Genomic DNA, 21713 nt, shown 5'->3' on the forward strand with positions numbered 1-21713 from the left:
CACCCCCACGCGCTGTCGTGCCCCCCCGCCCCCCCGCCTCGCCTCCATAGACCAGAGTCACGGGAGTGCGCATGCGTCTATCGCATCTCCTTTCTCTTCGGCCCAATGACTCTGCTTAGATCCGGTACCGCCTCGAAGGCGGGACTGGGTCCCAGCCGCGACCAATGGCACCCCGGGTGAGGGTGAGGGGTGGAAGGTGCCTGTTAGCTCGTGGTGCAGCTACCAGCGCGTGTGCTGGGCTACCTGGTCGTCATGGAGGCAATCTTGGCGGAAGAGCTTGCTGAGGAGGAGCAGCTAGTGAGAAGGCATCGCAAAGAGAAGAAGGAGCTGCAAGGTGACCAGGGGGTGGGAAGTGTCCCGGACCCAGGAAAGGGCGCGTGGCGGGTCGGTTCTGTGGAATCTTGAGAGGCTTCTGATCTGGCTCCTCCTAGACTTTCCCAAAGTAGCTAGTATCCTCTTCCCTCCTAATCCCCTATCCCGGTGGTCCCTTAATCCGCCAGATCTTCAGAAGCTTCCTTTTCTTAGATCCGCCACGTCTCCGCTTCCCCATGCCACCGCCTGGGTGCTGGTGTCTGAGAATACCTCCAAGCCGTGATGTTGGGCCCAGACTGTACCGCCCCCTCCCCTGTCTCCCTTTCCCGTTCCTGAACCTGTTACCGACACTTGGATCTAATGGATGCGTCTTAAAATACCTCACCTCAATTTTGAGGACTCAAAAGGGATAGTTAAAAGATTTAAAACTTGAGTCATTTTTCTTTTTCCTTTTCCTATCACACTAAACAAACGTACAGTTTTGAGGATTTTTTTGTCTCCATCTGAGCTCTTAACTGTAAATGTCTAATAACGCAATTACTCTTCTATCATTATTTGTTTCCACCTTTCTCCCCTTATTGTCCCCATTTCTCATTTCCTCTCAATCCTGAATTGGTGACTTCATGATTTTGGTGGCTTTTCAGCCAAAATTCAGGGTATGAAGAATGCGGTTCCCAAGAATGACAAAAAGAGGAGGAAGCAACTCACCGAAGATGTTGCTAAGTTGGAAGCAGAAATGGAACAGAAACATAAAGAAGAACTGGAGCAACTGAGGCTGACTTCTAAGGAAAGTAAAGTATGTAAAGTAATGTTTCCCTTTGCCTACGGCATTTGAAAGCCACTGCCCATCTCTAATATTAAGCTATTGACTATATGACATCGTACAGTTAGAGGGAACGGAAGTCACAATCATGCGTCACCATTCATTAATATTTCTGTGACCAGGTTTACATGGTAATGTGTTTTTGTAAGGGAGGTCAGCAAAAAAAGTACGCGTCAACTATTTACTTGCCCCACAGATGAACAGATTGATAAAGTGGACTAGAGGAAGCTTCACCAAATGGAAGTTAGGACTTCTACTCCCAGAATTGCCATTAAATAGTATTGTAACCTTGGTAAAGTTACTTAAACTTCCTGAGCATAAACTTCTCCACATATAATGTGTTATAAATACTTCTGCTGCTTAAGCACGAGATTCTGTAAGAATCAAATGGGACAGCAAATATGAAATCATTTTTAGATTATAAAGTGCTTTATGAACAAGTTGTAATGAGTGAAAATTTACGTTTCTTGGATAAATTGGAGCATACTGTCATTTTAACTAATACTTATCATTGTGGCTAATAGGTATTGTGTGCCAAGCACTTCAACGTATTTGCATTATCTCATGTAATTTTTATAGTAACATACTAAGATATTATCCATGAGGTGAATGTAAAGAATCTCATTTTTCAAGAGGGAAATAGACTCAGAGAGATTAAGAACTTCCTTCTGAACAGCTATTAAGTACCAAAGCTAGAATTCAAAATCAGGATGGTCTTACTCCCAAGATGTGAATATTGAATTCTGTTACAACTTTGTATGGTGTGGTAGTTTATTGCATGAGTTTGGATACCAAGGATCACAGCCTCCATAACATTATTCCATTTTCGATAGTTAGAATGTTGTTATGTCTGTGCAAAGTTTTATCTACCGTAATGTGGTTTTATTAAGTTTATTTTTGGTCTGTTCTTGACAGGGAAAACAACTTGTCTGTACTGATTAACAGTGGTCATTATATTAAACATAGTCTCATTTTCTTTAGCCCTGTTAGCTAGTCATCAAGATCCTGGCCTTCTGTGCCTTAACATATTTTAATAAAACATTTTTTTTATATTTATTTTTGAGAGACAGTGAGACATAGTGAGAGTGGGGGAGGGGCAGAGAGAGAGGGAGACACAGGATCCGAAGCAGGCTCCAGGCTCTGAGCTATCAGCACAGAGCCGGACGCCGGGCTCGAACCCACAGACCATGAGACCATGACCTGAGCCGAAGTCGGACACTCAACCAACTGAACCACCCAGGCGCCTCTGTGTCTTAGCATATTTTATTCCCAAGTAACCTAGTATGATGCCCAGGTGTTTGTGCTGTCACAATCATGGTATTCCAATTATCTTCTCATTTGCAATTTTGAGCTTTCCTAGGTGTCCAAGGACAAAAATGTTTGATTCTAAATTTTTTTTTTTTTTTCAACTTTTTAAATTTATTTTTGGGACAGAGAGAGAGACAGAGCATGAACGGGGGAGGGGCAGAGAGAGAGGGAGACACAGAATCGGAAACAGGCACCAGGCTCCGAGCCATCAGCCCAGAGCCTGACGCGGGGCTCGAACTCATGGACCGCGAGATCGTGACCTGGCTGAAGTCGGACGCTTAACCGACTGCGCCACCCAGGCGCCCCTTTTTTTTTTTTAATTTTTTTTTCAACTTTTTTTATTTAAAAAATGTTTGATTCTTAAGCTACATGTTGTTTGTTAAAATACAAGCTCCCATTTTACTTTGACCTATTGTCTTTTTCATTGACTTAAGCTTGTTTTCTTTCCGAATGCTATATGAATTCTTAGGTCATTGCTTTCCAGATGCTTTTCTGTTTCTTGCCTATTGTCAGCATGGCAGTTTGTAGATTTTAGCAGATTCCTCTGAAAAATATAACAATATTCATTTTATTAAAGTTGATGTAACTATTATTTGAAATCTTAATTTGGTTTTGATATTTTGATAATTTGGGCATAGCCTTGAAGAGTGCTGGCTCTATTGTTACTAGAGGTCTCTATATGCATTATGTATGTATCCTACTAAAAACTGGTTTAAGCTATAGTTGCAATAATAAAATGCTAGCTACTAATCCTGATCGTTAAAAGTCTAGCATCTTCTTTAGCAAACACATGATAGCCATTTGATAATTAAGATTGGTTGTGCTATCTGAACAATACCTTTTCTGCCTATAGTTATCAGTTTGTAAATGGGAAAGGATAGAGAAAGCTCAATATGTTACTACGGTCAAGAAGCAGGGTTCATCAGGTTCTGGCTAATTAAGATGGAGAATGGCCTTTCCTGCCACATTTGAGCTTGTGAAGGCAGTAGTGAACTGAGCCAGTGCAGGACCTTATGTATCCTATAGGTACTGTCAACACTTAGAGAAGGGAAGGGTGGACTGCTGAATGAGTTGGCCCATACAGAAAGTATTTGGGTTAATGGAGTAGGAATTGGAAGCAAGAAGGAAAAGCCTGCAGGGATGAGCATTATCTTTGGAGAGCTGTAAGAAAACCTTTTGGGAATCGGACGAATTCTCCCTTAAAAATAGAGAAAGGAGACACAACCATGTCTTGTAATAACGTATCTAGTAGTATTATTCAAATTTGAGTTGTGGGATTACATGCATTTGTGATTTTTTTTCAATAATTTAATAGTCTAATACTTTGAATGATAAATTAAAAGTATTTTTCATTAATTCTTTAATGCTTTTTGTTTCCTTCAGATAGATTCTGTTGCTGTTAACATTTCAAACTTGGTTCTTGAGAATCAGCCACCTCGGATATCAAAAGCACAAAAGAGACGGGTATGAATGTCATGTCACCAAGTACTTAAGTTAGTGCTGTATGCTTATTACTCTCTTAGGTGTTGTGTAGGAAGGGAGTAGGAAAAAAAATGGTGGAGTTCCTTGTCAAAGGACCTGAGCTAACATTTATTAGGCATTTGCTGTTTGCTAGGTACAATGCTAGGCTTATTATAGATTATATGAAATCTCATTTATTCCTGATTATAATCCTGTGAAGTAGATTGTTAATCTCATTTTAAGAAAATAGGCCTAACCAGTATAAAATAACATGTTCCGTTTCTAGTTCTCATAAGAGAGTGGGCATAGAAGGGGAGTGTGCAAAGAATATTTTTTACAAATACATTATCCCAGACTTAATAATTTAGAATCTACACAGTGTGGGCCCAGATGGTTCTGATGCACAATTTTGGTTAAAAACTATGGTATTAAGTGGTGAAACAAGGATTTGAATCTAGAAATTAAGCAAGATACACAGGTGTACAAAATTCTGAGGTTTATGCAGGTACCTATGTAATGGTTAGCTGCAGTGGGAATTCAGAGAAGGAAAAGTTCATTGTGACAAGTGTTAAATGAGTTAGAATTTTAAGAAAATAGTTATTTAAAGAGGATATTTGAAGTACGATAAATAGCATGCATGTGGGCATGAAATAATTCTGCATCATGGTGAGAGCTATAAGGAAACTGATTTGTTGGAAGTAGTGAGTTCATGAAATCAAAACTATGGGACTGAGATTAGATAAGTAAGGGCTGTTCACCTGGGAAAAGAAAAAGGGGTTTTAAAAACAGTCTGTTTAACTCTAATATTGTTTTACTAACACTTGATGTCTTATAGGATTTAAATACTTATTTTTAAGTATTTTATACTTAAGCGTTTTATATTTAAGTTATTTAAGCGTTTTATAATTTAGTAGTACACAGTTTAATTGGGCATGGTATTTGGTATCAGACGTATGAAGGTTTTAATCCTACTTACTGTTGTGACTTTGGGTAAGATTCTCAACCTTTTTAAACCTCAGTTTCATATGTATAAAATGGGTGAAATAATACCTGCTTTGTAGAGTTATTGCAAGTATTAAGTAATGTACTGTTACCAAAGCCCTAACACAGTGCCTGGAGAACTAGCAGGTCAGCAAATGATAGCATGTTTACTGTGTTCAGTCCTGCGTAGCGTGCCTCTTACAAATTCAACCCAAGACCAGTAGCTTGTTTTTTGTTGTTTGAAAGTTGATTAAGTTGCAAATTGTCAAACATTTTCATGCTTATATAAGATTGTATTCTTGAGTAAATATGATGATTGTGAATTTCACAGAATCATGAAACTTAGATTTTATGGTATCTTGGAGGTTATCTGTTTTAACTCCCTACTTAAGATACATGTTCTCTTTGTGATAGCCTTATAGTTATCATCTAGCTGCTATAGATCAAAAGCAAAGGGCAGAGTTTTTGCTTGGCAGTAGCATAACAAAATATTTATTGGAATTGCCTCTACTTAGTAATTGATACATCTTGGAGTAGCCTATTTAATTTTGGAAAACATAGGCCCCAACTCCTTCCTGTCTGTATCTAATCTTATTCATCCCCAGCTGGACCCCAGCTGGACCCCAGCTGGACCAAAACAAAAAATTAAACTCCCTTTTCTCAAACATTTTGTTACTTTTCTCCTAAAATAATGCATAGCTAAAATGCATACCTTTTCAACTATACCCTCAAAAAATTTAGTATCTTTTGTAGTCAGCTGCTTAAATACTTGGCAGAGAAAACACCCTAGAAGTAATTCCCAAAGTTTTTTTTATTGCTTTGTTATATTAATAGTATTAATAAGATTCTGGAACTGAAAACACTTAAAAGTTTATATAAGAAAATGAAACTTGAACTTTTTTTTTTTTTTTTTTTTTTTTTAGACAAAGGCACCAAGGAATAAAAAGAATGGTGTTTGTCTTTGGGAGAGATACAACTCTCTTTTAGAAAAACATGACAAAAATTTATAAATATTTATTATTGGAGTATTGTAGAACAAATCTCTTATTTTTAATTGAGAAAAAAAAGGGGAGTATTTTATTTAATTCAGCAGACTTGAATGGAAGAAGGTCTTTGGTATGCTGGAAAGAGCCCCAAGTAGAACTCAGGAGAACTGGGTTCCAAAAATAGGAAATTTGAGAGCCAGAATGAGTTCTAGTTCAATTTCTTCATTTTTCAAAATTGTCAATGGCATACTGAAAGTTTGATACCAACCCAGGACTGGTACCCAGCTCTTAAGATTCCTCTTCAGAGTTGATTTTGCTGCGTGACTTCTTTGACAGGGCTCTAGTTTTACTGACAATATATTTATGAAGTTAAGTGCTGTTTTCATCTTACATACATGCTTTTATTAGGCTTAATTGTTGCCATTCTGTCTCCAGCACTTGGGCTGTAGAAACCACAGTGCCTAGTGCCACTGGGAAACTATTAGTGGCTGGGAAAAGAATCCAGTGAATTTCCCACCTTGTGCCCTGGAAAGGAAACATAGTTACTGTGTAACATTAAAGTGGAGCTTGAGGACAAAAGTGAAATGCTTGGATTAGATTTTAGAAGCTTAAACGGTTTAGTATAAAATTCCACTCTTCCAGTAACTAGTACATAACATCATTAACTCCAGCTCCCATCTGCTCCAACTTTTATTCTGATTTAGGTGCCTGGATAGAAGGAGCGCTCTGTGTTGTCCTTGGTCCCACTCTGCTTCTAAACCAGCTGTATGGCCTTTGGAAATCTTTCTGCGTGCTGTTTCCTCAGAGGAAAATGAGGGGTTTTGGATTAGATGATATCCAAGGTGCTTATCCTCCCTCTCCCCTCTGAAAATGTTTTTTAGACTTTCATAAAGTAACAGTGCCATCTTGTGTTTTAAGATTTTTATGCCGCTGTGATGCACAGTTGTAGGTATGCAGTGAAATAAATTTGTTCATGTTATTCCTGGCATGGTTGGATTTGGGTGGAATAAACTTAAACAGGTGTATATTTCATTAGGAAGATGATACTGCTTTTGATTCAGGTAACTTACAAATCACTTTAGGTTCTAGTATGGCACCTACCAGGCAAGTAGTTCAAATGTGTGACAGTAAGTTACATTGAAATTTGCCTTTCCATTAATTTTTCTGCCCTAAGGAGGAATGAGAGCTAGGGACATGACAGTCTTTACCTTTTCTTACTTTTTCTTGATTTTTATTCTCTTAAATTGAAAAGCAGTCATGACCAGCATATAAATGAAACGTATTCATGGTAGAGAATTAGATGCAGAAAAGCATGCATGTGCGCACACACACAAAACAAAACTTATTTTGTAAACAAAAATGAGACTCTTAAATACAGAGAACAAACTGATGGTTGCTAGAGGGGAGGTAGATGGGGAATGGGCATGGGGGGCAAACAAATTATTTTGTAATTGTACCATCCAGAGAAAAGCACTATGAATATTTTGTGTATATTTTTCTAATTTTTAACTATGTATGTGTAGATTTAGTATATATTAGCTATATACATATCTTTTCTGCCCCCAGCCTCAGCTCTTGACATGTTTCTGTGGTACCCTAGCTATATGAACTGTGTTCAGCTATGAAACAGTGCTTTCTGGCTTTGATCCTTGCTAGTCCAACTGTCAGGATTTCTTTCTTTCCCCCCAGCCTTCCCACTCTACTTCTCATCCATCCTTCATGTCATAGATCTCATGCCCCACCCATACCTAATCCTTGCATATGTTGCCATGGGAAGAACTCTTCTGACATTTGAATAAGGAAAGCAAGTTGCAGAATATAATGTGATACCATTTTTGTTAAAGTATTTTTTCTATACTTTGAGTACATCAATATTTGTTAAAGCGCTTAGGAAACAAATCTAGAAAGATACACACCTGACTTCTACAGCAGGCACTGAAATTGGCATTGGTCATTAGAGGAACTTTTGTCTATCATGATACTTTAATTTTTTATAAGAATGTTTTTATCTGTTGTTTCAGTTAAGTGTATGTGTGTGTGTGTGTGTGTGTGTGTGTGTGTGTGTGTGTATGTACACATGCACCGTTTTTTTCTTTAGGCTAGATAAATAGAATTCCCCTACCCTTCTAAAGTCTTTGGCATATTAATACTGCACAGGTGATTTAGCATGCTAATGCCTCAGTAGTGGAGTGATAAGTTAAAAAGCTTGGATTAGCTTGGCATAAGTATGATAATGATGTTGCTTTAAGGCCTAGCACAACATAGTATTAAGGCAGTACTTTGAAATCAGTAACTAAAGCTTTTAGAAACGTATTTAAAAAAAATTTTTTTTTAATGTTCATTTATTTTTGAAAGAGAGAGACAGAGACAGAGTGCAAGTGGGGGAGGGGCAGAGAGGGAGGGAGACACAGAATCCTAAACAGGCTTCAGGCTCTGAGCTGTCAGCACAGAGCCCGATGCGGAGCTTGAACTCATGAACCGTGAGATCATGACCTGAGCCAAAGTCAGATGCTTAACCGACTGAGCTACCCAGGCACCCCTCATGTAGTTTTTAAGTAGACTTTAAAGAAAAATTTGAAGGCTTTTTTTTTTTTTCTGTCCTGGTATAGAGCTCGGTGCTGGGTACATGCAGATGAGAAAGATAGTTGCCCTTAAAGGAGTTCCCAGTATAGAAAATTCTACAAGTGATGAGATCATCAATATGATAATGCTTGTGGGAGAAGGGACAAAAATGGCAAAAGTCTTGAGGGTCTTACATTTCTATCCCCTTAATAAATGTAAAATAGTCCTCATTATTGTGAATTAACTTTCCTATATTCTCCTCCTAGGACAAAAAAGCTGCATTGGAAAAGGAGCGGGAAGAAAGGATAGCTGAAGCTGAAATTGAGAACTTATCTGGAGCCAGACACTTAGAAAGTGAAAAACTTGCTCAAATATTGGCAGCAAGACAGTTGGAAATTAAACAGATTCCATCTGATGGCCACTGTATGTATAGAGCCATTGAAGATCAACTCAAAGAACAGAAATGCCCTTTGACTGTGGCTGCCTTGAGAAGTCAAACTGCTGAATATATAAAAGGCCATGTGGAAGACTTTCTGCCATTTTTAACAAACCCTAATACGGGAGATATGTATACTCTAGGTAATTTATTTTTCTTTACTATGTCTTGTTGCTGCTGTTAAATAAAGTGATTCCTGGCATTGAGGAGAAGAAAAACCTATTATAGTTCTTATGGAGGAAAAAGTCTCAAAATTTAGGCAGAATTGTTTTTTATATTATAATAGATACTAGTATATTGTTTAAGGCAAAAGTGGAATAGGATTCATTATTATTACTGAGAAAATTATGTTTCTGAGTTCACATGTCACAAAGTAGGCATAGAGGGAGGTATGCTTTGACTAGTCTGTGGAAGTATAGGGTCCAAAGACCATAAGCAGAGAATGATCAGAAAACCAAATCCTTTTATCCTATACTTTGGGAAATTCAATTTTACTTTCAATAAGCCACAATACTTAGGCAAAATTTGACTCTGCAAAACCAAAAACAAATGAGTTAATAACCTGCTTTATTATTCTCTCTAATACCTTTGACAATTAAGATAGAATATTTATGGGGAGGTAAAAAAAAAAAAAAGAAAGAAAAAAGAAAAACTAGCCAGTAAAGGAGAGAGCAGGTGAAAATCTGAAAGAGTGTTGGGGAGAGTCAGAGATATAATAGAGGAAAGTTCGTCCTTAAGAGAAGATTGCAGGTGTGGCAGTATCCATTGGCAAGTCAAATGACCAGGAGGGGTAGGAGAAGGGATGGTTAAGGTTGACTTTGCTTTAATGGAGTCCCTGACTCTGCTAGTTGCAGGGCAGTGGAAAAGAGTTGGCAACTCAGCATGCTGAATTTAAAAAAAAGACAAAAGACTTAATTTCTTATTCATTTAGTCAATATTTATCGAAAGCCACTATGTGCCAGGGACTCTTCTAGGCACTTCTAGGATCCTGAGCGCTGGGAATATAGCAGTGAATGAGGCAAACACACAGGACATACTTTTCTGTACATGTCCATATTTTTTTTCCTTTCCTCTAAACAGGAAGGGTATTAGTTTCCCATTTTTAATTTTCTGTATAAGGTGTGTATGCTCAAGATGTGCCATTAAACTGCACTTAGGTCCTACTCTCATGACTAGTCCAGGAAGTCCTTTCTTTGGCTAGAACTGATACTGAAGCAAATAAGGTAAATGCTTTAAAAATAACAAATAGAGGCACTGTTTGATGCTACTTCTGGCAAAGGAGTTTCACCTCCTTTCTAGTTTTACCCTGATTCTCTTTTCACATCTTTTTTTTTTTTTTTTAATGTTTATTTTTGAGAGAGAGAGACAGAGCGCGAGCTGGGGAAAGGCAGAGAGAGAGAGGGAGACACAAAATCTGAAGCAGGCTCTGAGCTCTGAGCTGTCAGCACTGAGGCTGATGCAAGGCTCAAACTCACAGACCGTGAGCTCATGACCTAAGCCAAAGTTGGATGCTTAACCGACTGAGCCACCCAGGTGCCCCTCTTCTCACATCTCTTGTGGGGTCTTACAGTGGACCCAATTTAAGGCTGCAGTGTTTTAGTTCAGTGTATTTTTTCAGATGCAGGTTTGGATTTTAAAATACATGTCAAAATATTGAGTATGGTGGCAGTTTTGAGGGTTGCTTAGCTAAAGAGAGAAGAATAGGCTTGCTATGTAATTAAGGTCCCTAGGCCTCAGCGTGAGGGAGAGAAACAGAAATGAATTGCTTTCCTCTCAGATGGAGTGGTGGTGGAAAGTTGGAGCGAGTTAAGTTTGGATCTGGGAATTGGATTAAATTCTAGAGAGTGCAGGTAGAGAAAGGAGTAGGTTTACAACTTGAGTAATGATCAGGAATTGTGGGAGCTATAAAAGGGATCTGGTAACATGAGTTACGAAAATTATTAAGTGCTATATTCTCATTTTTTCTACAGAAGAGTTTAGGAAGTACTGTGATGATATCGTCAACACAGCTGCATGGGGAGGTCAGCTTGAGGTAAGTTTGTAATTATTCATAGTATTTGTGGATTGTTAAATTATTTCTAAATCCCATATCAGATGTATTTTTCAGATGGTCCCACTTTCTCTTTGAGTATCCCTTTTTGTTACGTATTTGCCGTTTCTCTACTCATGAAGCATTGAAATGGGGAGTTAACATTCTTAGGCCGTTAAGTATGTATCTTTGGGAAGTAAAGCACTATTTCATTTTAAATAGCCCAGTGATTGATTTGTGGGTTGGTAAGGCTAATGTTACTCTTGGGTGTTTCCATTTGTGATGCTGCTCCTGGCAATATATTTGATTTTCTGGACTTATGAAAGTGACGATTTTATTCAAGTATAGTAAGATTTAGCCTAGTGGCTCAGCTGATGAAAATCACTATTATAAAGAGAAAACCGTATTTTTATGTGAAATTATGGGTCAGATCCTGCCACAGTACATTATAATTGGAATTCCAGTTGATACTGACTTCAGAGCAGTATCTGATGCATCAAAATTCACATGTAGGAAGACAGTATGTTCAGCCACTTGTAGGGAGTTCATCAGGATTTTTTTAAAGCTTTATCTTACTTTAACTTTGTTTTATTAAAACAGAATAAACATCTAATAGTTCCAAGTGGTGATAAGGCAGCCTGGGGTATTCAAAAGTCAGGGGATAGGAGAGAAAGTCCTAGGTTTGGGTCCTGGCTTTCCTTCTACCCTTCAGTTTTGTGACCTGCGGGGCGTCCGCCATGTTTCCCGAGCTCGAGTGTCCTAATTGAATAGGGATAATAAAACCCCTGTGTGTACTTGGTAGGTCATTTGTGGACATTAAATAAGACAAGTAGTGTATGCATAGAACTTTGTAAGCTAACGTGCCAGATGGATGAATCTAGCAGAATTAATATTGTGTAGTGGTAATTAGTCACCTTGAATGGTTTGTGGATCTGAGTATTTCAAGATCTATAGATCTTGAACTAGTTCTATAGATTCAAGAACTATACTTTTTGGAGAAATGACGTGAATGCTTCTTTAACGTCTTTTTCTCAGTAAGTCTATATTTGTACCTCTTCTGAGCCACCAGAGGGAACTGTGTCCATTCGTTTTGTATGCCTCTCCTGGGTCTCTGAAACTCAGGAAATTGTCATAGTAGCTTTGTGACTACATTAGGAGTAAAGGTGCTTGAACTTTCTTGAGGAGCACAAATTAATAGAACTATAGACCTAAGCAAGTCTTTTTAAAGAGAGAAAAAAAACTTTACAACATCTTTTGAAGGACATTTACTCATAAATTTTTGGTCTGTGAATTCATTTGACATAGGAATTGCTGTTTTTACAATGGGGTAAATTTAAATTATTCAAGAGAAATTCTTTATATGATTTTTAAAGACTTCGAAGGGATGTTAAGATTTCCAGAGCTTGCTTCACACTCTCCATTCTGTGCTGGCTTTTAAAAATGTAATTTCAGGTATAAGAAAAAAAATACCTCAAAGGAACATTTTATGAGGTAGAGTGTGGGATTAAGTTTGCTACTGTGCAGTACAGAATTTCCATATATTTGAAATTTCTTAACCTTCTTTTAAAACATCCTAAAAGGACCATGTTCCAGACAAAATGTTCTTATAATTGGGCAAATACATAGATGTGAGGGCACTAAGATTGAGGACTGTTGAATGATTAATTTATGAACTTGGGCTCCAGAGTCAGACTTCTCAGTTCAGTTGCAGGTCACTTTATTTCTATACGCTTGACTTTGGGCAGGCATCTTGACCACTCGCTTTAGATTCTAGGTCTTTACCTATCCCATAGGATTATTTTCAGGATTGAATGAGTTAATATACATAAAATGCTTAGTGTTCCTGGTCATAGTAGGTCTAAACAGTGTTACTACCAATATTTATTATTAACTATTATTCATCTGCCTTTAAACTCTATTTTTATAATGTATGGTATGAAATTAACATTGTGTATTAATCATGTGGAAAATCCATGAAAGGATAGTACAATTCACATACATAACTTACCTACTCATGCCTTGAATATTATGGAACAGTGGTTTTCAGCACTAGTACATTAGAATCATCTGAAAGCTTTTAAAAGAATAAACCTCCTAATATTTCCTGTTCTTTCTCTCCTTCTCCCAGCCCCTCCCAAATTGTAATTGATTTGATCTGGTGCCTGAGTGATAGTATTTTTAAAAACTGGCAATTTTCAAGCAGTATTCAAAAGTAGAGGGACTAGTATAATGAACCTTTACTTCATTAACTATGGTATTGCTATTTCTAAAAAGCTGTTGTGTAGCCAGGGCTTGAAATTTCTGCGTTTGATTTAATAAGTATTACATTTGTTTTTTTCAACAAATCGTATTAAATGTCTACTATGTGGCAAGCAGGCTCTTGGTGTATAGTGAGGAACAGAGTAGATCTCTGTTGGATGATGGTTGCCCTATTCATGCATACTCAGTAGTTTATGACTTGAGTAAGATTTACCTTTTTATTTTCCTTACTAACACATTTTCTTTCCTATAGCTAAGAGCCTTGTCTCATATTTTACAAACACCAATAGAGATAATACAGGCAGATTCTCCTCCTATTGTAGTTGGTGAAGAATATCAAAAAAACCCATTAATACTTGTGTAAGTACCTGGAAATTTCTACTGTTACATTTTTCATAGTTAAGACAAAAAGAATTATTCAAAGATGTTAGGTTGTATATGTTGATTAATTAGAAAAAATATGTCTTCGGTTGCATTAATTACGCTTATTTTATGTTAAAGGCAATTATAAAATTAGAAAGCATTGTCAGTCAGTATGTGATTTAGATAATTGTTTAAACTTCTAGTGGTTTATTCTTGTGTATGAGTTAAGAATAAAATCATTTCTAAAGATTACAGATTTTAGGATTAGTTTTCATACTGTCTTAGTGTGACATTAATAATGCTAAGTTTCAACAAGAACAAAAGCGGAAATATATTCATGTTGCCTAATTGGTTATTCCTTAGAGAGATTTTCTTCGTATTGTCAAAGTATTTTACATGATTGAGAATTCTTTTCTGAAACACAGCATGGAGAGTTTGCTGTTGGCTTTAGTGTTTATTAGCCAAACTACCAAGGTAATCATTAATGGCTTAGATTTAGGTAAAAATTTAAGGTTATTGAGTACTCAGCATCTCAGTAATTTTCCTTTGCCCCCTAATGATTGTGTTTTCCCTGATTTAAACTCAGCAGACAGAGTTATTGAACCAGATTTTACTGACTGCTGAAGCTTTTCAAATGGGTTTGAACTTTTAAGTAATATGTCAATGAAGTCTTTGAATGATACCCCTGTGGAGTGATTCATTGAGTGTTTGGTTTTATATACATAATAAACATTTATATACAATGAATTACTTTCGTCTAAACTACTCATTTCTCCTTTTCTCATTTCAGATATATGAGACATGCATACGGCTTAGGAGAACATTACAATTCTGTTACACAGTTGGTGAACACAGCTCCTGAAAATTGCAGCTAGTTTACAAAATGTTACACAATTATGTTTTAGTACAGTGTGCCGATCTGAGTCTTCTTACAAGTGCTGGATTGTTCTGACATTACTGAAAAACACAACTACCTTAAATCAGTTTTATGGCAAAGCTACTAACAGATTTTTTTTTAAAGTATGCCAGAGATAAACTTTAACCAGTGTTCCCTCTGTGGTATTTAAAAACACTTGTGAATCGTTGTGGAATACATCATTTACAGACCAAGATAGTACCTATTTGCTGATATTTTTACTAATATAGGGTCTTGAACATTCTGTTATGCGTTGAAATAAATTTGATTTTTCTCCTTATTACTAAAAGCTTTCAGTAACCATTTTAATGTAACTTTCTTGAAGAAATGAAATGACTTGGTCATTGCAAAAATGTGGTAAAGGTGACAGCAAATCTAATTAATGCTTATAAATGCATCTGATTTCAGTAACCCTAGTATTTGATGGAATTAATACTATGAAGCTTTTTATATAACCCCATCAAAGTGCAGCTAAAAAGCTTGCTTTAATAACTAAAAATTTTAAAATATTTATTCACATGGGAATCAGTTAAGTGTAAGAAATGAGAAATTTAAAGGTAAATAGGTGTTCCTATCAGATCAGACCTCTAAAGAAGTACCATCATGTTTTCTTACAGTTTTTTAGTGTCTTTTATTTTTTTATTCTATTTTTTTTATTTTTTAAGTAATGTCTCCACCCAACATGGGGACTTGAACACATGACCCCACAATAAATAAAGAGTTGCCTGCTCTATCAAGTGAACCAGCCAGAAGCTCTAGTACCATCATTTCTTGATCATATTCAAAACTGCAAATTTTTATATTCTTCGTTATGTTTTCCTCGTCACCACTTAGCTGCTTTGCTTTCCTTGTGGTCTTTTCCACTCAGAAATAGTTTGTGGCCTCTCATTTTTTTTTTTTTTTTAACTTGTACACACTGAAGGAGTAGCAATGTAAAAGGGTCCAAGGCCAACTTTACTTCAAATTCTCCTCACTTTCAATTTGTCTTACCAGACCTCTGTTTTTGTTTCATTCTCCAGGATTAGAAGAAAGTTAGTTAGCCTACATTTATTTCAGATACGTGAGAATGTTTATGTTACATGTAGGGATCAAGTTGAAAGCCACTGTTTGGGAGCTAAGACTGAATAGTAAAATCAGTATACAATACTTTCTGATATGAATGATTTATCTGGCTCAGATTTCAGATTATTCTTAACACTATTCTAAGAAGATAGTATCTGTATGTAGAAACATGTCTCGCTGATAATTTGTTATGTAACTAAGTATTAATGAAAATGAAACTTTTGGTTTCATCTGTTTTTCCCAAATTAGGAGTAAATACTAAGATTCAGCATCAAATTTATAATTCAGTTTTTGCTCCATGAGCGCAACTAATTTTTGTAAGTAAATATTGGGTTTTATGATATTAAAACCAGTTGTTAGTCTCACATGCCCACCTGATGACAGTGTGGGAAGCTGGTAGGGACTGTGGTCAGCTATAGCAAGTACTGCACGAAGGTGTTCTAGCTCAAATGATGAAAAACTGTTCTGTTTGCCTAACAAAGTATATTCTGAAGGCTGACTGTTTTGTAATCCTTGATCTGAAATTTTTGGGGTCTGAAATTATAAAAGAATTAAATTATAAAATGGTAAATGGCTGACCTTTTTTTATGAAATGATCTGTTACTTTAAAATCAAAAGATAAGCATTAAGAAGTAATAAAAAAGTATCATAAACCTAGTTAGTACAGATGCCATCTATATTTAAAATAACTTCTTGGTAATTATTTTTTCTTCATAAGATGAATGGAACCTTCTTGATTATAGGTTTATTTTTATTATTTTTTATTTTTAAATGGGCAGATATTGTTATGAGTAAGATTTGTGTGGTCAGCTTCTGTTCTTCCATAAAACTTCAAATAAAAATCATTTTAGCTGTAACCAAAAACTGAAGTCTTTAAACAATGGCAGATGTTAATTTAAAAACAGTATATACTAATTTAGTTTGCTGTATGATTATGGTCTAATGGAAGTTTCATAAGCTCTCTTTTCTCTTAATTCAGAAAAGTATATGTCAGAGTTTTGGAATATGTCTTTAGCCAAGAATTTTATCCACTTACATATGTTTACAAACTTATATAAAGCAAAAAAGAATGTATGTAACTATAGTGAGCAATATAGTTTTGCTCATATTATCTGATGTTTGCCAAAAAGAAGAATAAAAGATGTATGAATTAAATCATTTGTTCGTTCAAATTGTTATTCTTAAACAATTTTACAATTTAGAAATAGGGAAAATCCTCTTTGTTTTAGAATTTTATCCTGGCTTTATTTTGTCCTTATATATAATTGAGAATAATACAATCCCAAATTCTTGCTTTAAGGGTTTTGGAATAAATATATAAGCATAGCACTATGTCTCAGACAAAATAGAGGAAGATAAGGAGATAGGCATTTAAGCCATGGCTCTTAGAAATCAGGTTGAAGCTTAAAACCTTTTAGAATAATGAAGGTTATTTAGGGTAAATGAAATTGAAGAATATTCTAAGACTCATGGGTGTTGAAGAAGGAAATTTGCACAAACTAATGCTGGTACAGGATTGTTCATGTATTGTTTTGGTCCAGGTGTCATGAACTAGCTGAAGGAGCAGATCTATTGTGTTTCTGAGAATTTAATTGGTAATTTCATCATATTTTTACTTTTATTGAACAAATGAGTGTGACTTTTCTTCCTTTCCATATGTTTTCACATACCGATTCTTCTTTCCTGTCTTAGATCTTCTTTAAAACCATTTTCCATCTTGCAGAAAAAATATAACTCAAAGGGTTTTGATTTTTTTTTTTTTTTTAAAGCAAGTTGTAGGAATTATCATTTCTTGTTCACCACCCTTCCTACTTGAAGGCCTTTGAGCTGCCATTGGGAGTTGAGAGCTTCACCCAACCTATTTCACCTAAGCTTACTGCCCTGGTCTCCATTTCATCAGCACCAACTCCCACCTGGCCGGGGCTGGGTACCCCATTTCATACATGTTGGTTTCTAGTAACCACACGCTAGTAATTAGTATTGTTTGTATTTAGTTTATTATTATTGTTATTATTGTTTTCCTTTAGTCTGTAAATGCTTAGAAACAAGAACTTGTTGACTTACTAAATTATCTAGCACACTGCCTGGCCTATATAGTAAGTGCTTATTAATAAGTATTGACAGTCATAAGATCAATTGAGAGGATAAGATTGGACTCTTAAGGAGTTGTCATTAGGTTAATGGACCATTAAGTACAGAGAGGTATTGACTTAGTCTTGTGTCTGCTCACAAAAGGGCTGCTCTCTAATTTACCTAACCCCTTTGGATAAATCCTTAAGTCTTTAGGTCAATTTAAGGGAGGAATAGAACCCAAGAGAGCTTTTCTTTTTTCTTCTGACAGGTTTTTTTTTTTTGCCTTCATGTATCAGTCTACAGAATATAAAGATTCTTTATAAGTATACAGACCAAGAAACTGTTAAGAACTTTGTTAATATATTGGCCAGGAATAAGTTTGTAGTTGTCTTCTTTCAGTATAATAAGGATGATGATTAGTGTAACTTATTGAATCAGATTACAGCCCTCTGCTGAAACTATCAATGCTGTGAACAGAGATGACTTCCAGTCTTCCTGCTGATTTTTCTTCTCCATGTTACCCTTATCTTGACAAAAGGAAACCCCTGTTTCCTGTTTATTTACTGTTTATAATCTTAAGCAATACAGTATCAACCTGAGGACTAGTGAGAACCCAGTGTAGGAGTTTGCTGAGCAAAAATAAGAATCTAGTTTTAAAGAATAAACTGCTGTTTTGAATCAGATATTTTCTCCCCTGAAATGGGAAGGGCATTCTACACCTATCTCAGAGTTTGTCAACAATGACACTACAGACATTTTGAGCTGGATAACTGTCATGAAGGCTGCTCTGTGCGTTCTAAGACACTTAGCATTGCTGGCTTCTAGCAACCAAGTGCCGGTGGTACTCTTCCCCGCACCCCCCACCCCCGGAGGTGTGAGGAAGGAAAATGTCTCTCAACATTTTCAGTGTCTCCCTGGGGACAAAATCACCCCCAAATGAGAACCACTTACTATATCATAAGTTGTACTGCTAATGAGGTTGGCAAGTTTTAAGGAAAACCATTTAGAATAAAAATGGGGCACATTAGAGCTATTTGTTTTTTGTAACTTTGTCAACTGCCTAAAGCTAGACTTTACATGAACCCCCTTTGAAAAGCTCAATGGACCTTCTTTTTTCCCTTCTATTTTCAGACTGTATCCTGACCCAGTGAGATGTGTGTATTTGACTTTTGAGACCAGTGGTGGTAGTCAGGATAGACTAAGTCAGTCTGTGGTAACAATTCAAAAATCTTGGTGGCTTGTTCGACAAAGGAGTGTTTCTTGTGTGTGCTATGTTTCTGCCAGTTGGCTGGGAGCTGTGCTCCATGTCTGTATACTCTGGGACCCAAGCTGTCACCATCTTAAACTCTTCTAGGAGAGAGCATTCTGGAGAGTTTCACTCCAACAAATAAATTCTCTGGTCAGAAGGAACAGTCTGGTTTCCATTCATTGACTTCAATTCTTCATATGGCCTCACCCAAACAGGAAAGTACCCAGAGGTGTAGCCCTGCCATGCATGTGTCCTTAAGACAGCTGAAATAATTGGTGAACATCATTAAGGATTTTCACATGTATTGGAGAGACTGGAATTTGGAATCAGACCTAGATTTAAGTCTTGACTGGCACTTAACTAACTTTTCAAACTGTGCATAAATTGGGGTGCCTGGACGGCTCATTAGGTTAAGTGTCTGACTCTTGCTTTCCACTCAGGTCATGTTATCTCAGTTCGTGAGTTCAAGCCCTGCTTCGGGCTCTGTGCTGACAGTGCGGAACCTGCTTGGGATTCTGTCTCCTTCTCTCTCAGCCCCTCCCCCACTTACTCTCCATCTCTCTCTCGAATAAAAATAAACTTTAAAAAAAAGTGCATAAATTTAACTTTTCAGAACACCAGTTTGCTTGTTCTAAAATAGGAATAATAACATTTACGTAGTAGAACAATAAAAGTAAATATGAAAGTTTAGACAACACATCTTGCATTTTAGCATATGCTCATAGCATAATTTATGGTAAATAAAAATAATGGTTATTATTTTGCTGTGGTGTGTGTGTGGGGGGGGGGTGTTTTTGCTAGTATGTCACCAGAAAGGGAGGCAGACATGATAGAAAGGCTATTGATTTCTTTTGGGAAAGTGGGATTGGGATTGTCGAGGTGGTTCACAAAGCAGAGCCCTGAGATGCTAGAAGGAGGGGGAGTTTCACTGTTGCCCTTGGTATTCAGCATGGAGGAATTTTCAGTAGCTTGTAGGCCATTATGACACGTAGGAAGCTCGGAGATGGTAAAGTGAAAATTCTCATAGTATTTGTTTAGCTTCCTGTCATCTCAAAGGTTGACATTTATATTCTGCTTGGAATTGAGCTGTCAAGATTCTTGATCAGAATAGAATTTTTCAGGCTTGGTTGGGATATTCTTAACTGATTTTTTAAATGATATTGGTGAATTAATGTGAATTAAGGAAACACCTTTAGTAAGCTCCACAAAGAACGCCCACAACTGTCTGGGTTTAATCTCCACCACTGCACTGAAACTGCTTCTAGAAGCGGTGCCAGTGATCACCTTCCTGTTCTTATGTCCTCCTGGAAATTTCTGCTGCATTTAACACTGTAGACCACTCACTCCTTGAAATTCTCTCTTGCTGTTCACCACACTACTCTGCTGGTTCCTCCACCTCAGCTCTGTTCTGGCTGCCCCTGTTCCCTTGACTGTCTTTCAGGATGTTCTCCTTGACTCCTTTTCTCTTGCTCCACCAGACTTCCGAACTGGTGGGCTGAATGTGACCCAAGAGGTATTTTGTTTGACCTATGCAGCGATGTAAAGAAAATTAGAAAGTGAATTAGCTGATAGTATTTACAAACTGGGAGATTTCACTTAATTAAGATCCATATTTCCACTTCTCAAAAAAATCAAAACTGTCAACACGGGGCCAGGTTTTCCTCATGGCAGCACTCAGCCTGCACGTTGTTTGTCCACCACCACCCCCAGCTGGTCTGTGAAAATAAATTTCATGTCTCCGTCAAGAATGCCTCGTTCTCACTTTTGCACTGCTGGTGGGAATGCGCTCTGGTGCAGCCACTCTGGAAAACAGTATGGAGATTCCTCAAAAAATTAAAAATAGAACTACCCTATGATTGCAATTGCACTATTAGTTATTTATCCAAAGGATACAAAAATGCTGATTTGAAGGGGTACATGCACCCCAATGTTTATAGCAGCAATAGCCAAATTATGGAAAGAACCCAAATGTCCATCAACCGATGAATGGATAAAGAAGATGTGGTATAGGGGTGCCTGGGTGGCTCAGTTGGTTAAGCGGCCGACTTCGGCTCAGATCATGATCTCATGGTCTGTGAGTTCGAGCCCCGCGTCGGGCTCTATGCTGACAGCTCAGAGCCTGGAGCCTGTTTCGGATTCTGTGTCTCCCTCTCTCTGACCCTCCCCCGTTCATGTTCTCTCTCTGTCTCCAAAATAAATAAATGTTAAAAAAAATTAAAAAAAAAAAAAAAAAGAAGATGTGGTATATACATACAATGGAGTATTACTCGGCAATCAAAAAGAATGAAATCTTGCCATTTGGGACAATGTAGATGGAATTAGAATGTATTGTGCTAAGTGAAATAAGCCAGAGAAAGACACGATTTCACCCATATGGGGAATGTAAGAAACAAGACAGATGAACACGGGGGAAGGGAAGGAAAAATAAGATAAAAATAGAGCGAGGCAAACTATAAGAGACTCTTAAATACAGAGAACAAATTGCTGGAGGCGTGCTGGGTGGGGGGATGGGCTAAATGGATGATGGGCATCAAACAGGGCACTTGTTGGGATGAACACTGGGTGTTATATGTAAGTGATGAATCACTAAATTCTACACCTGAAACCATTACTACACTATATGTTAACTAACTTGGATTTAAGTAAAATTTAAAAAATAATATACATGTGTGTGTATATATATAGATACAAGAATGCCTTGTTCTCAAGTCAAAATCTGGCTTGGTATTATAACATCCCACTTAGATTCCCCTTTTTGTTCTTTAATTCTATCTTTAGATTTTATAAATGTTTAGCTATCTTTATCTTACTGGGCTTGGTTTCATCTTATTGTTCCCTTTCCTAATCCTTTCTTTTCTACTTTTAATGGTTACTTCTTTCTGTTTTCTAATGT

The 21713-nt window shown here is 37.0% G+C and overlaps 1 protein-coding gene across 4 annotated transcripts; it reads left to right on the plus strand.

Moving 5' to 3' along the window:
- Positions 1-201: 201 nt before the first annotated feature.
- On the plus strand, positions 202-16647 carry OTUD6B (OTU deubiquitinase 6B). 4 transcript variants are annotated; one of them, XR_006212850.1, is made up of 8 exons: positions 202-334; positions 957-1108; positions 3827-3907; positions 8700-9012; positions 10840-10901; positions 13411-13517; positions 13884-13994; positions 14311-14398. XR_006212850.1 is itself a non-coding variant. In XM_007084334.3 (7 exons), exons 1-7 carry the CDS (start codon positions 253-255, stop codon positions 14393-14395), a joined length of 882 nt encoding a protein of 293 aa, XP_007084396.2. In that variant the 5' UTR covers positions 202-252; the 3' UTR covers positions 14396-16647. The 4 variants fall into 4 exon arrangements, 3 of the variants coding, with proteins under 3 accessions (XP_007084396.2, XP_042828804.1, XP_042828805.1); XM_007084334.3 differs by lacking the exon at positions 13884-13994 and having other exon boundaries at positions 14311-16647; XM_042972870.1 differs by lacking the exons at positions 13411-13517; positions 13884-13994 and having other exon boundaries at positions 14311-16647.
- The last annotated feature ends 5066 nt before the right edge of the window (positions 16648-21713 follow it).

Source organism: Panthera tigris, chromosome F2 (genome assembly GCF_018350195.1).
Source record: "Panthera tigris isolate Pti1 chromosome F2, P.tigris_Pti1_mat1.1, whole genome shotgun sequence".
Lineage (NCBI taxonomy): Eukaryota > Metazoa > Chordata > Mammalia > Carnivora > Felidae > Panthera > Panthera tigris.

Bases quoted from the DNA above. Each gene is read 5' to 3' on its own strand.
- OTUD6B (XM_007084334.3), top strand. From the start codon at position 253: ATGGAGGCAATCTTGGCGGAAGAGCTTGCTGAGGAGGAGCAGCTAGTG. The intron at 9,013-10,839 runs GTAATTTATTTT...TTTTTTCTACAG, and splicing joins GGGAGATATGTATACTCTAG to AAGAGTTTAGGAAGTACTGT. The intron at 13,518-14,310 runs GTAAGTACCTGG...TTCTCATTTCAG, and splicing joins AAAAACCCATTAATACTTGT to ATATATGAGACATGCATACG.